We start from the raw sequence: 12,405 nt of genomic DNA on the forward strand, positions 1-12,405 counted from the left end.
CATTAGCTCATTCTCTGCTGTAATTCCCCAAAGTTCACCTTTTACTACATGCTGAAGAGTCTGTACATCTTCATTTTGCTGCCCAGTGAAGTACTCTTCAACTTGAAACTGAGAAATTTATTTAAAAGTCAAAGTTACTTTCTTCTTCACATCATACGTATCTGATATATATGATATATATTTTATGTCTCATATAAGATATATGTAATATACATCTTTCACGTATACGTCTTGACTGAGGCTGGTGATGGAAGCAGAGATCCGAAAACACACCAAAGCGTTCTCAGAGGAACAGCAACTCTAAGATGCAAATCAGAAAGGAAAAGCCTCAAAATGCATGGAAAATAATACAGTCAAAGTAAGCAGTATCTATGCCAGAAATATGAACAGATCTTCATCACTGAAGAAAATCTCCACCACCGACTTCAGACGTAGCAGCAGTTATATAGGCAGAAACGCATTCTCCCAGGGGAAATGTCGAAACGCATATAACTCACACAGGAGTGCTGTTGGTGTACACTCCATGTAGAAGACTTGTTCAGACACGATTTCTTTATAAAATTCATAGTCCAGTGGAAGAAATTCTATATAAATGACTTTTGAGTAAAAACTTTTTGCAAGAAGCTCGTACCTGCCAAAAGACCACATGTAAGAACAAAGTAGTTTATGTATACAAGAATACTGATTTTCTGTGCTGAAGAAACAGGAAAAAAAAAAATCTTTTTTTTTCTTGTTGCTTTTTTTTTTTTTTTTTGTCTTTTTTTTAATGCAAAACATTGCAGCTGCATAAAGGCAGTGGCCCAGAGAAGGTAGGGCTCAAAAAATTAAAAATCTGTGTTGCTTCACAAGCTTTGTCTTGTTCACATCCCATGCCATACACATTGTGTGCCGGGTGATTTGCAATGACAATAGGAACATGAGCGCCCATACAGGTTGAATGAAAGCTAAATGACTTTCCTGCAGGATTTATGACTTACAGCACTGTAAGCCCAGTTTTCTATTAAATGATATTTTTGTGTATTTTTTACAGGCTGATTTGGTCCTGATTTTGTGTGAAGCTCCCATCCCCAACATGGAGCTATAGATGTTGTTACAATTCTTTGAAGCTCAACCACTGAATCTTCTTTAAAAGACTTTGTCAGTTTGCAGGAGCAGAGCAGAACAAAATTTGGGTGGAAAGTAGCCCAGATAGTGATTCATTCCTTTGTGGTGTATTTACTGGGTACGGTACAGCTGATATTAAAGATTCCTGCTGCTTCTGAATCATGCTGACTTACCTGATGAGCTCAGCTGAGGTTTGAGAAACACCAGGAAGACACGAGACGCCCCTTGCATCTGGGATAGTAAACCCACATCTTAATGGGGTTAATTAGCTATTAGCACTAAAGCTATTTCTCTCAGTCCGCTGCTGGCTCAGCCATCAGAGAAACTCATGCTAAGAGAAGTAGGGAAAGAGGTCAAAAAGGGCACAGCTCCAGCGTCCTAATGGAGAAATCTGTATTTCTCAACCAAGCAGGGTTAGGACCTGCTGTTTGGTTCAGCAGCGCAGTGACACAGCACGCTGTATATCCGCACAGCCAAACACTCTTTCTTCCTCCTTAAAACTAGACTTTTTTTATTGCTCACTGGAAACAGAACTTGTCTATGCTACCCCAAATGATGTTTGTGTGCTGCCCTGGGGAGGGCTAATTGCTACGAGGCAAAACTGTGGCAGAGTTTGTCCTAACGATTACCAAACCGGAGACCATGCTTGAGTCTGCGCTCTCCAATTCTTGACTTCCTTCAAGAAGATGTGCCCAAAGTGATAATATTTTTAAAAATTTCCATTTTAAGGACTGAAATTTGTGCATACACATGTGCGCGTTTATAAATGAGGACAGGGCGTCTTGCAATCTAGCGCAGTGACCGTGAGCGTGGGAAACCTGTCTCGTACTTTAGTGCTCATCTCATATTTGCTACGCAGCAATGTCCATGTGTGCACACACACACTGATGGGTCACTGATTACTCATCACTACCCAATTTAAAGGATAGAGGATTTGGGCTAGCAAGTGCTTTGTTTTTAATTTTTTTCCCCTCTTTTTTTATAGCCTACTTTGCTAAGAAAGAGGGCACCTCAGATATTTTACTATGTGGTTCCGGTGCTGGGTAAGTGCACTTATGAATATTTCTTGTTTGGAAGTTTTCTCTGCCTCAGCGCTTCTGTATTTGCTCAGTCATAAGGGATGAAAACAGAAATTCCAGGCTTTCCTGGAATGCAGAAACAGGAACACAGGCAACAAAATACAGTAAATAGCCAATTTAATACTTTTAGAGAATGAAGCATGAACCTGCAGTTGGCTTATTCAGGTCTCAACTCCTTCAAGCCCTTCTAGAAGTGCTGTCTTTCTCTTCCCCATGGATGTATGAGAGAAATGAAAACATGAAGGATCTCAGATATGGCACAGGATAGACAATCTACTCTCTGTGAAGGCTCATGAGTGTCAAACTGGGAAAACAAAACATGGGTTTTGGAGGGCAGGTTTGGGCAAGGAGGGAGACGTGGCTGCTTGGCAGTGAGGGGCAGGGGATGGTGACTGGTGATGATGGAATTGTCCTGGGTTGGTAGTCTGCTTCAGCCTGTCTTCTTCCTTTGTCGCTGGGTTGTGGGTTGCTTTTTCCATCTCACTTTCCATCCAATACCACCTGGACTAGAAATTTGGTTTGCAACTTAATACAATGCAGAGCAGAATAATAATCAGAACCCTCATATAAGCTGAAGTTTTCCTTGAAATCTGAACAGTTAAAAGAGCTCCAATTTTTATTATTACTTCTAGGATCTGTCCTCCAGACTATGTATGCTTGCGGGCTGGGCCAAATCCTGATTACGGTTTCACTAGTTTTGATACGTTTGGCTGGGCTTTTCTTTCCTTATTCCGCCTGATGACTCAGGACTACTGGGAGCGTCTGTACCAGCAGGTACCAACTTTGTGCGTAACTCAGAGCCGGTCTTCCAGGGAGAGCAATAGCCAAAGCAGAAAAAGTGTAGAGAGGACAAGAAACCTCAAATAAAAGCAATGGCTACAAGTCATCGAGCCCACATCCTCCCTTCCCCCTTCCTGCAAGCTGTGACTTTGAGAAAAAGGATGCTGAAGTGCTTCACAGCAATCCCTATTCCTTCCCAGTCCCTACTACCCTGCTGGTTTAGAGACTTAAAAAAAAAAAAAAAAAAAAAAGTACTAAAAGGGTCCTGTTTTGTCCTTCAAAAATACAACAATGCCACCTAAGTTGTCCTCGTGGGGTATATGACCAGTGATTCATAGGCGATGGTATATGAAGAGGGAGAAAGAGGGGGAACCTCTCACTACACGAAAGACATTGAGGTGTGAGTCCAGAGAAGGGCAGTGAAGCTGGTGAGGGGTCTGGAGCACAAGTCTTATGAGGAGCAGCTGAGGGAACTGGGCTGGTTTAGTCTGGAGAAAAGGAGGCTGAGGGGAGACCTTATTGCTCTCTACATCTACCTGAAAGGATGGGCAACTAAGATGATTAAGGGCTTGGAGCATCTCCCTTATGAGGAAAGGCTGAGAGAGCTGGGACTCTTTAGCCTGGAGAAGAGAAGGCTGAGGGGAGACCTTATTATGGCATACAAGTATCTAAAGGGTGGGTTGAAGGAGGATGGAGCCAGGCTCTTTTCAGTGGTTCCCAGTGACAGGACGAGGGGTAATGGGCACAAGTTAGAACATAGGAAGTTCCGTTCAAATACACGGAAGGACTTCTTTACAGTGAGGGTGACAGAGCACTGGCACAGGCTGCCCAGGGAGGTGGTGGAGTCCCCTTCTCTGGAGATTTTCAAGACCCGCCTGGATGCAGTCCTGAGTGATGTGCTCTAGGCAATCCTGCTTTGGCAGGGGAGTTGGACTAGATGATCTCTAGAGGTCCCTTCCAACTCTGATAATTCTGTGATTCTGTGATTCTGTGATGTTGTAGCGAGGTGGGGGTCAGTCTCTTCTCCCAAGTAACAAGCAATAGGACAAGACGAAACGGCCTCAAGTTGCACCAGGAGAGGTTTAGATTGGATATTAGGAAAAACTTCTTCACTGAAAGGGTTGTCAAGAACAGGCTGCCCAGGGAAGTGGTGGAATCGCCATCCCTGGAGGTATTTAAAAGACACATAGTGCTGAGGGACATGGTTTAGTGGTAACTTGGCAGTGTTTGGTTAACGGTTGGACTTACGATCTTAAAGGTCTCTCCTAATCAAAACAATTCTACAATTCTATGGTCCTATAAGAAGGGCCAAGGAAGGTATATTTCCATTCAAGCTTCCTAAAACATTGCATCTGGGAAACTGAGTGCTTCTAAAGATTTTCAGAGACAAATTGAAAACCTATTTGGTATTTTATATGGTAATTTTTATCTCTGGGGTGTGTTGCTTACAGACCCTCAGAGCTTCTGGGAAGGTGTATATACTCTTCTTCATGCTGGTCATCTTTCTGGGCTCATTTTATCTAGTCAACTTGATTCTGGCTGTAGTAACAATGGCATATGAAGACCAGAACAAGGCCACCATTGCTGAAACGGAGGCAAAGGAAAGGAAATTTCGGGAAGCCATGGAATTATTACAGAAGGAGCAGGAGGTACGCAAATTATTCCTTTGCAAACATTAGTCTCAGTGCTCCGTTGTCAGTCACACAAGAAAACACACCACTCCTTGTATACGGCTGTCCAGAGTAGTCACTCATGGGAACAGGAGCGAGTGATAACTTATTGAAAGTAGTGATGCCTAGAGCTACAGGAGCCGTTCCTTGTTCAGCTGTGTATTTTTCCTGTGAAACAATTAATTTTGCTGTGGATAATAAGCATTAAAGGCCGCTGTTTGTGTAAGAAAAATAGTATTTTAAAATCTGGAAAACACGAAATTACATCAGCTAGCAGTTTCCAAAAGAAAATGTAGTTGTTTTTTAATTTTTCTTCTATTTTATCATTGTGGACTGCTGAACAGAGAAATATACAGTAATTCCATTGAGCAACAGCGTTAATATCTGAGCTAAAACCTTTTGTAGTTGAATGAAAATTCTCCTGGTAACTTAAATGGTTTAGAAGCTTCTGGAACAAAATACTCCTGTGTTTTCAAAATATTGTCCTAAATTCAGTATGGAAAGGAAAGACAGCCACAGTGTGAATACAGTCCCAAGGATCCCCAAGGAAAAGACAGAATTTTAATACTATTTGAGCATTTATTTGGGCAAAACGATATCTTCTACAGCATTATTTTCAAACTGAGTATTTTTATTGTAAGCAAATCTGCCATACGGAGGAATAGGAGCTATAACGTAATTATTTTGCCCCTGGCAGGCTCAATACATGCGATCATGTAACGTACTGCAAATAGCAAATTGTTCAGTGCTCCATATGTTGGGGAAATTCTCTCCTCTTTCTTTTAGTGTTATCACATACTGAAAGATTTTTAACGAGTTTTGTGAAACACAAATTGTTGAGAAGAAATAATACAGAGCACAGAAGTGTTTTCTTTCCGCTTGTATTCAAAGTACCCAGCAAAAATATCATCCATGTTTTTGTTTCAATTTCAGTCGTTGGCTATTAAAGGAATTGATATCCTGTCAATTAGCTCCTTTGAAGCCTCGTCATTGTCTACCAAAGAAATCAAAGAAAGAAGCAATAGGAAAAAGAGAAATAAGTCCTTGGGGATAGAAGACAATGAAGGAGAAGAACAATTCCCCAAGTCACAGTCCACAGACAGTCAACGAAAGTTGGTAATCTATTGTCTGAATCTGAGATGCCTACAGCTTTTCTAATTTTAATACTAAAATAAATTGCTTGGAAGTACAAACCAAATCCTGTTACAAACACTGATCACTCTTAAGTCTTTAAAATAAACAACCTTTTAGGATAAGGAAGAATTATATGTAAAAATTAGTTTGAAAAGGAAATATTATAAATGAAGGATGGAAGGAAAGTTATAATAACAGTTAAAATACGTTTTATGTAACATTGAGAAATAGGGAAAAAAGGGAATGACTATTAGAATTTAACCTTTGTGCCATTATTCTCTGTTAAAAATTCTTACTTAAAATATAAATATAAAGCTTATCACAAAAATAGCTGCTACATTTGATAGGATTTTATTATTTGCCTTTCAAAATCTAAGCATAATCCTTCCTGAAAAATCTAAATCAAATAAGAGTTTTGGACATGCAATGGTTGATAGAAAATGTTATGAAACTCTAAACATTTACTGCTTCCCAAAATTTTCTCTATGGTATTATGCCACTCTCTCTTTATTCCTTTTTCTGGGCTTTTAGTCTTTCCTTGGCCTGGCGTACGGTCCCAACCCAAATCAGGTGAAACGCAGACTTAGCCATGGGAGCGTGTTCAATTTCCAAATACCTGCTTTAGAAGTTGATTCCAGAACGGATTTCAGTGACGAGGAAACGCGCAGTGCTGGGGAACATGAAATCCCACGTCGGTCGCTGTCGGTGACGCAGATGGGAAGACGCTCCAGTGTGCAAAGTCAAATGAGCCACAGCTCTCACCCCGCTACCCCGAACTGCGTGCAGAGCAGCAAGTGGACCAACAAGGATAACTGCAATGGGGTGATTCTGGCGATGGAAGGAGGAGGCAGCAGGGTGCACAGTCTAGACCCAGTGTCTTCAGAAGGAGTAATGCTTCCAGCAGTGATGGAAGACCCAGGAAAGGGTGAGCTGGTAAGTAAAAGTTTCTATTTTAAGTATATACTTCATATTACGGTTTCTCCATTAGAGTCAGATTTTTCTTAAGAGTTTCAGTGAAATGGCAAAAAATGATGTGAAGGGAAGCATACTCATGTGGGGGGTGAGTTGTCAGTAGAACATGTTTTCTAATACACTGATGAATTCCCCAAAACTAGAGGCCATTGCTTCAGCATTCCTGTTACACAACGTGTTTTTCTGCTATGCACAACTTGTACCAAAATACTTTTGAAGGTTCCTAGTGCTGGAAATACCATGGAATCACGGAGTTTTCAGAGTTGGAAGGGACCTCTAGAGATCATCTAGTCCAACTCCCCTGCTAAAGCAGGATTGCCCAGAGCACATTACTCAGGACTGCATCCAGGCGGATCTTGAAAATCTCCAGAGAAAGGGACCCCACAACCTCCCTGGGCAGCCTGTGCCAGTGCTCTGTCACCCTCATCGTAAAGAAGTCCTTCCGTGTATTTGAACGGAACTTCCTATGTTCTAACTTGTGCCCATTGCCCCTCGTCCTGTCACTGGGAATAAGTCACCAGAGTCTTTTTATCCCGTGCCCTGTCCAGGGAGGTCATTTTGAGCAGTACTCATATTTTTTTTTTCTCCTTTAAGCCACTAGCCATCATATTAAGCCGCTAGCCATCATATTTGAGAAGTCGTGGCGGTCTGGCGAGGTTCCTGCCAACTGGAAAAGGGGAAACATAGCCCCTATTTTCAAAAAAGGAAATAAGGAAGACCCAGAGAACTACAGGACAGTCAGTCTCACCTCTGTGCCTGGCAAGATCATGGTGCAGATCCTCCTGGAAACTCTGCTGAGGCACATAAAAAACAAGGAGGCGATAGGTGACAGCCAGCATGGCTTCCCCAAGGGCAAGTCATGCCTGAAAAATTTGGTGGCCTTCCATGAAGGGGTTACAGTGGCAGTGGACAAGGGAAGACCAAATGATGTCATCTACCTGGACTTGTGCAAAGTGTTTGACACTGTCCCACATGATATCCTGGTCTCTAAATTGGAGACACATGGATTCAACAAATTGGACCACTTGGTGGATAAAGAACTGGCTGGACAGTGGCACGCAAAGAGTTGTGGTCAACGGCTCGATGTCCAAGTGGAGAGCAGTGAGGAGTGGCGTTCCTCAGGGGTCGGTACTGGGACCTGTACTGTTCAACATCTTTGTTGGTGACATGGACAGTGGGGTGGAGTGCACCCTCAGCAAGTTTGCCGATGATACCAAGCTGTTTGGCGAGGTAGACACGCTGGAGGGGAGGGATGCCATCCAGAGGGACCTGGACAGGCTGCAGAGGTGGGCCCAAGCCAACCTCATGCAGTTCAACAAGGCCAAGTGTAAGGTCTTACATCTGGGTTGGGGCAAATCCCAAGCACAAATACAGGCTCAGCGTGGAAAGGCTGGAGAGCAGCCCTGAGGAGAAGGATTGATTCACAAAAAGCTCAACAAGAGCCAGCAATGTGTGATCGCAGCCCAGAAGGCCAACCGTATCCTGGGCTGCATCAAAAGAAGTATGGCCAGCAGGTCAAAGGAGGGGATTCTGCCCCTCTACTCCACTCTCGTGAGACCCCACCTGGAGTACTGCATCCAACTCTGGAGTCCCCAACATAAGAAGGACATGGACCTGCTGGACTGTGTCCAGAGGAGGGCACAAGGATGATCCGAGGGCTGGAGCACCTCTCCTATGAGGAGAGGCTGAAAGAGTTGGGGCTGTTCAGCCTGGAGAAGAGAAGGCTCCAGGGAGATCTTATTGTGGCCTTCCAGTACCTAAAGGGGGCCTACAGGAGAGCTGGGGAAGGACTTTTTACTAGGGCACGTAGTGATAGGACGAGGGGGAATGGCTTTAAACTGGAAGAGGGCAGGTTCAGATTGAACATTAGGAAGAAGTTTTTCACTTTGAGGGTGGTAAGGCACTGGCCCAGGTTGCCCAGAGAGGTTGTTGAGGCCCCATCCCTGGAGGTGTTCAAGGCCAGGCTGGACGTGGCCTTGCCCAACCTGGTGTAGTGGGAGGTGCCCCTGCCTATGGCAGGGGGGGTTGGAACTGGATGATCTTCAAGGTCCCTTCCAACCTAAACTATTCTATGATTCTATGATTCACAGCATCTTTAGCATTGTTCAGAAATTTTGGCTGTAAGTTCCCCAAACAGGTTAGAGACGCTTTCTACCAGTTTATCCCTCATCTCTCTCCTTTTCCATTAGTCTCTGAAATATTTCTTTGGCCTGTTTCCCATTATACACTCATTCCCAAGGTTTGTGCTTGCCCTGTTGCTGTTACATGCTTGCAGGATCCATTTACTACAGCATTATTACTGGAGAGTAGGACCTTCTCTCTCAACATCTATTGCATCTTGTCAAAAGTTATATTTATTTGGTTGTGTGTCATTGTTCCTATTAACTTTCATAGCTACCCATCTTCACATCCTACTTCCTTTTATCCCTGTGGTATCTCACTAATCATGTTTATTTCTTTAAGCAGCCAGCTGCAAATGATGAGAGCAACATGATGCATTTGCCTCCTCATCTGTCAGTGGAGTACTTTAACGAGGCATTTCAGAGACAAAGGGCAGCAAGTGCAGTCAGCATAATTACCAGTGTCTTGGAGGGTAAGTGGTTCCTCATTATGTTTATTTCAATCCTAAGGAAACGCTAGCATGAAAGACCAAAATGTCAATGCATGTCTTAAAGGTTAACAGAGATTTGTAGGTGTGTAGTAAGGAATTTCATCATTGATTTGGCTCTTAAAAAAAAAAAAAGCATTATCACACAGTGTTTATGTTATGGAACATATCCTTTGCCTATTGTAAGATTTTTATTTTTTTTTGTAGGACAGACAGTGAAGGGGTGGAAGGAGCTTCTCTAGCATCTGAGGTGCAGGACTAGGATACTGTCTTCTCCTCCTGACCCTGTGACCGCTGATGTGTCACTGGCAGAGATGTAGGCAGAATCCAACAATAAGATCATGCAAGAAAAATCGTTTGTGACAATTTCTGGGTTTTGAATACTTAACCTCACTATTTTATTCCTTTAGCTTACCTTTCCATGGGAATTTCTGGGGACATTTTATCCCTGACTGTTATTACGCTGGCTGATAGTCTTCTTGCAATTTCTGAAAAACTTCAGCCCAAATTTTTTAGTTGTTTTCTGGACCAGGAGACCAGGATGAGGAAGGAGCTTTTTCTTTTTTCTATCAGCTCATCTGATCTTTGAAAAAATGTCAAGTTGCTTTAGATTACTTTTAATTCCTGCTGTGCTTTTATTTAGCTTTAAGTAAACTCCAGTTTGTCAATGAATTTGCATAGGACTTCAGTAGGGTCAAAAGTATTTTGAAGGACTCATTAATATTGATAGTGAAGAAAGAAATGCTGTGAGATTCACATTTGACCAACAGGAGGTAAATGACAAAGGCAGAACAGCTTCTATCCCTTCACTGTCTGAAGGGCACCTACAAGAAAGCTGGAGAGGGGCATCTTACAAGGGCATGTAGTGATAGGACAAGGGATAATGGCTTCAAACTGGAAAAGGGGAGATTTAGAATAGATATTAGGAAAACATTTTTCACTAGGAGGGTGTTGAGGCACTGGAACAGGTTGCCCAGAGAAGCTGTGGATGCCCATCCCTGGAGGCGTTCAAGGCCAGGCTGAACGGGTCTTTGAGCAACCTGGGCTGGTGGGAGGTGGCCCTGCCCATGACAGGGGGGTTGGAACTTAATGATCTTTAAGGTCCCTTCTAACCTAAACCATTCTATGATTCTATGAAAATGGAGAGGTGTGGCAACTTGCGTCAGCTGGGAAATGGTGGCCATGGCCTTTCCAGTAGAAGTAGCCCAAGGCCGAATTTCAGGTGCTGTGGTTTGGATTTGCCTCGGCTACAAGCAGAATGCCCGGGGCTGCCCTCAGCTCCCTTGAGAGTCAAAGGAAACAAAGACTTTGGGTGTGAGACAGGCAGTGTCCCAGACATAAGGATAAGGTGACAAGTGTCTTGGCTGCTGTAGTGACTATGAAGACCTTAGTGCGAGAGGCTGTGACGTGATCTCTGCATCATAAACATCCACATTTAGTCAGATGATTGTAGTACAAGTCTGACTCTAAGACAAATAAAACCTGACGCAAAGGCTTTTGAATTAAGTTCACATGAATGAATTTTTAATTCAATTTATGCTGAATTTTATCTTCACGTATTTTAGGTGATATAGAGACCGCACGAGTGGTAGAAAGCACAGGGAAGCTTTGGGGCTCTGTGTGACATGAGGTTTCCTTTTTCTTCTCTGCTTTTTTGAGTACTTCAAGTTATTATTTCACCATCTTTCTCAATGATAAGTATTTAATTATAGTGGGGTTTTCTTTTGTATTTAGAACTTGAAGAATCCCAGCGGAGATGCCCGCCGTGCCTCAATGATTTTGCTTTAAAGTATCTAATTTGGGACTGTTGTCCTCTTTGGCTGAGAATCAAGAAAAAAGTGGCTGCTTTCATAAAGGATCCTTTTATTGATCTCACCATCACTGTTTGCATTGTGATGAACACTTTGTTCATGGCACTGGAGCACAATAATATGTCAGATAATTTTAAATCGATGCTTAATGTAGGCAACTTGGTAAGCAAATTCTCAACTCTGTGATATTTTATACCAAAGACTGATTGATGGATATTTTCACTGGAGACACAAAGAATAAATTTAAAAATTAAAGTTTAGCAAACTCTGCATTTATAAACTCTAAATTTGTAATATAGGCAATTTTACTGATGCACTCCTAACACACGCCTGAGAAAGCAGAAAACAATCCTCCTGTTTGAACTGAAAGTGCTTTAGAAGTTCATAAAAATGCGTTTTGTTGACCTGTCCATGAATGTTGCTGTATTTGTGGGAACATGATTTGAAGATAAGATAAATTCATGGCAACTTCTGGGCTGATGTTACTGTTTCTTTGTCACAGGTTTTTACGGGAATCTTCACTGCAGAAATGATCTTAAAAATCATTGCTCTAGATCCCTATTATTATTTTCAGCAGCACTGGAATATTTTTGACAGTATAATTGTCACATTGAGTTTAATTGAACTGAGTTTGCCCAAGCACAAAAGCAAGAAAGAAAGGAGAAAAGGAGGAACCTTGTCAGTTTTACGATCCTTCAGACTGGTAATGCTCAGTGGTATAAAACATTATGTTGTGGCTGTAATAGAGGATACTTCTGTTGCCTGCAGTTAGGGCGCAGGAAATGATTTTATTTTATTTTTTTAATTTTTTTTTCTCCTTTCAGCATTAGGAATAAGAAACACAGTCTTAAACTCCTTGTGATGTGAGAGTTAATGGCATGTATATTTCTTTTGAATATACGAAGAAATATTCAGGGGTGGGGAAATATTCCAGAGTAGACATGTTGTAAAACTGGTGTCAAAAATACAAAAACTATCACAGGAAACTTAGGAAAAAAGTGTCAGAGTACAAATACAGAAAAAACAATGCTTAAAAAACAGACGTGAAATGATGTTAAGGTATTCATATCATACACTGTGGACCGATTTAGGTTGCTTTAGCAAAAGATAGACTCCTTTTATAGGAATATAGCAACTGGTTTCCCAACGTTTTGGTCCTTTGCATTACATGTAAATTAGGCATCATCATCTACATCGAGTGCCTTGTATGGATACCTCTCTGTGTGGACCAAACACGTACCAAGGAC

At 42.1% G+C, this 12,405-nt stretch overlaps 1 protein-coding gene across 1 annotated transcript in view; it reads left to right on the forward strand.

The window, feature by feature from the left end:
- LOC309669158 (sodium channel protein type 5 subunit alpha-like) overlaps positions 1-12,405 on the forward strand; it is a gene marked incomplete at both ends in the record, with an annotated part of 37,251 nt that overhangs the window by 7,442 nt on the left and 17,404 nt on the right. Inside the window, 8 exons of the mRNA XM_082479762.1 lie at positions 2,090-2,147; positions 2,816-2,957; positions 4,415-4,612; positions 5,567-5,749; positions 6,299-6,700; positions 9,203-9,332; positions 11,082-11,320; positions 11,661-11,861. Coding sequence (XP_082335888.1) covers positions 2,090-2,147; positions 2,816-2,957; positions 4,415-4,612; positions 5,567-5,749; positions 6,299-6,700; positions 9,203-9,332; positions 11,082-11,320; positions 11,661-11,861 — 1,553 coding nt within the window. The remainder of the gene's footprint in view (positions 1-2,089; positions 2,148-2,815; positions 2,958-4,414; positions 4,613-5,566; positions 5,750-6,298; positions 6,701-9,202; positions 9,333-11,081; positions 11,321-11,660; positions 11,862-12,405) is intronic.

Source organism: Vanellus vanellus (assembly GCF_965231255.1).
Source record: "Vanellus vanellus genome assembly, chromosome: 2".
NCBI lineage: Eukaryota > Metazoa > Chordata > Aves > Charadriiformes > Charadriidae > Vanellus > Vanellus vanellus.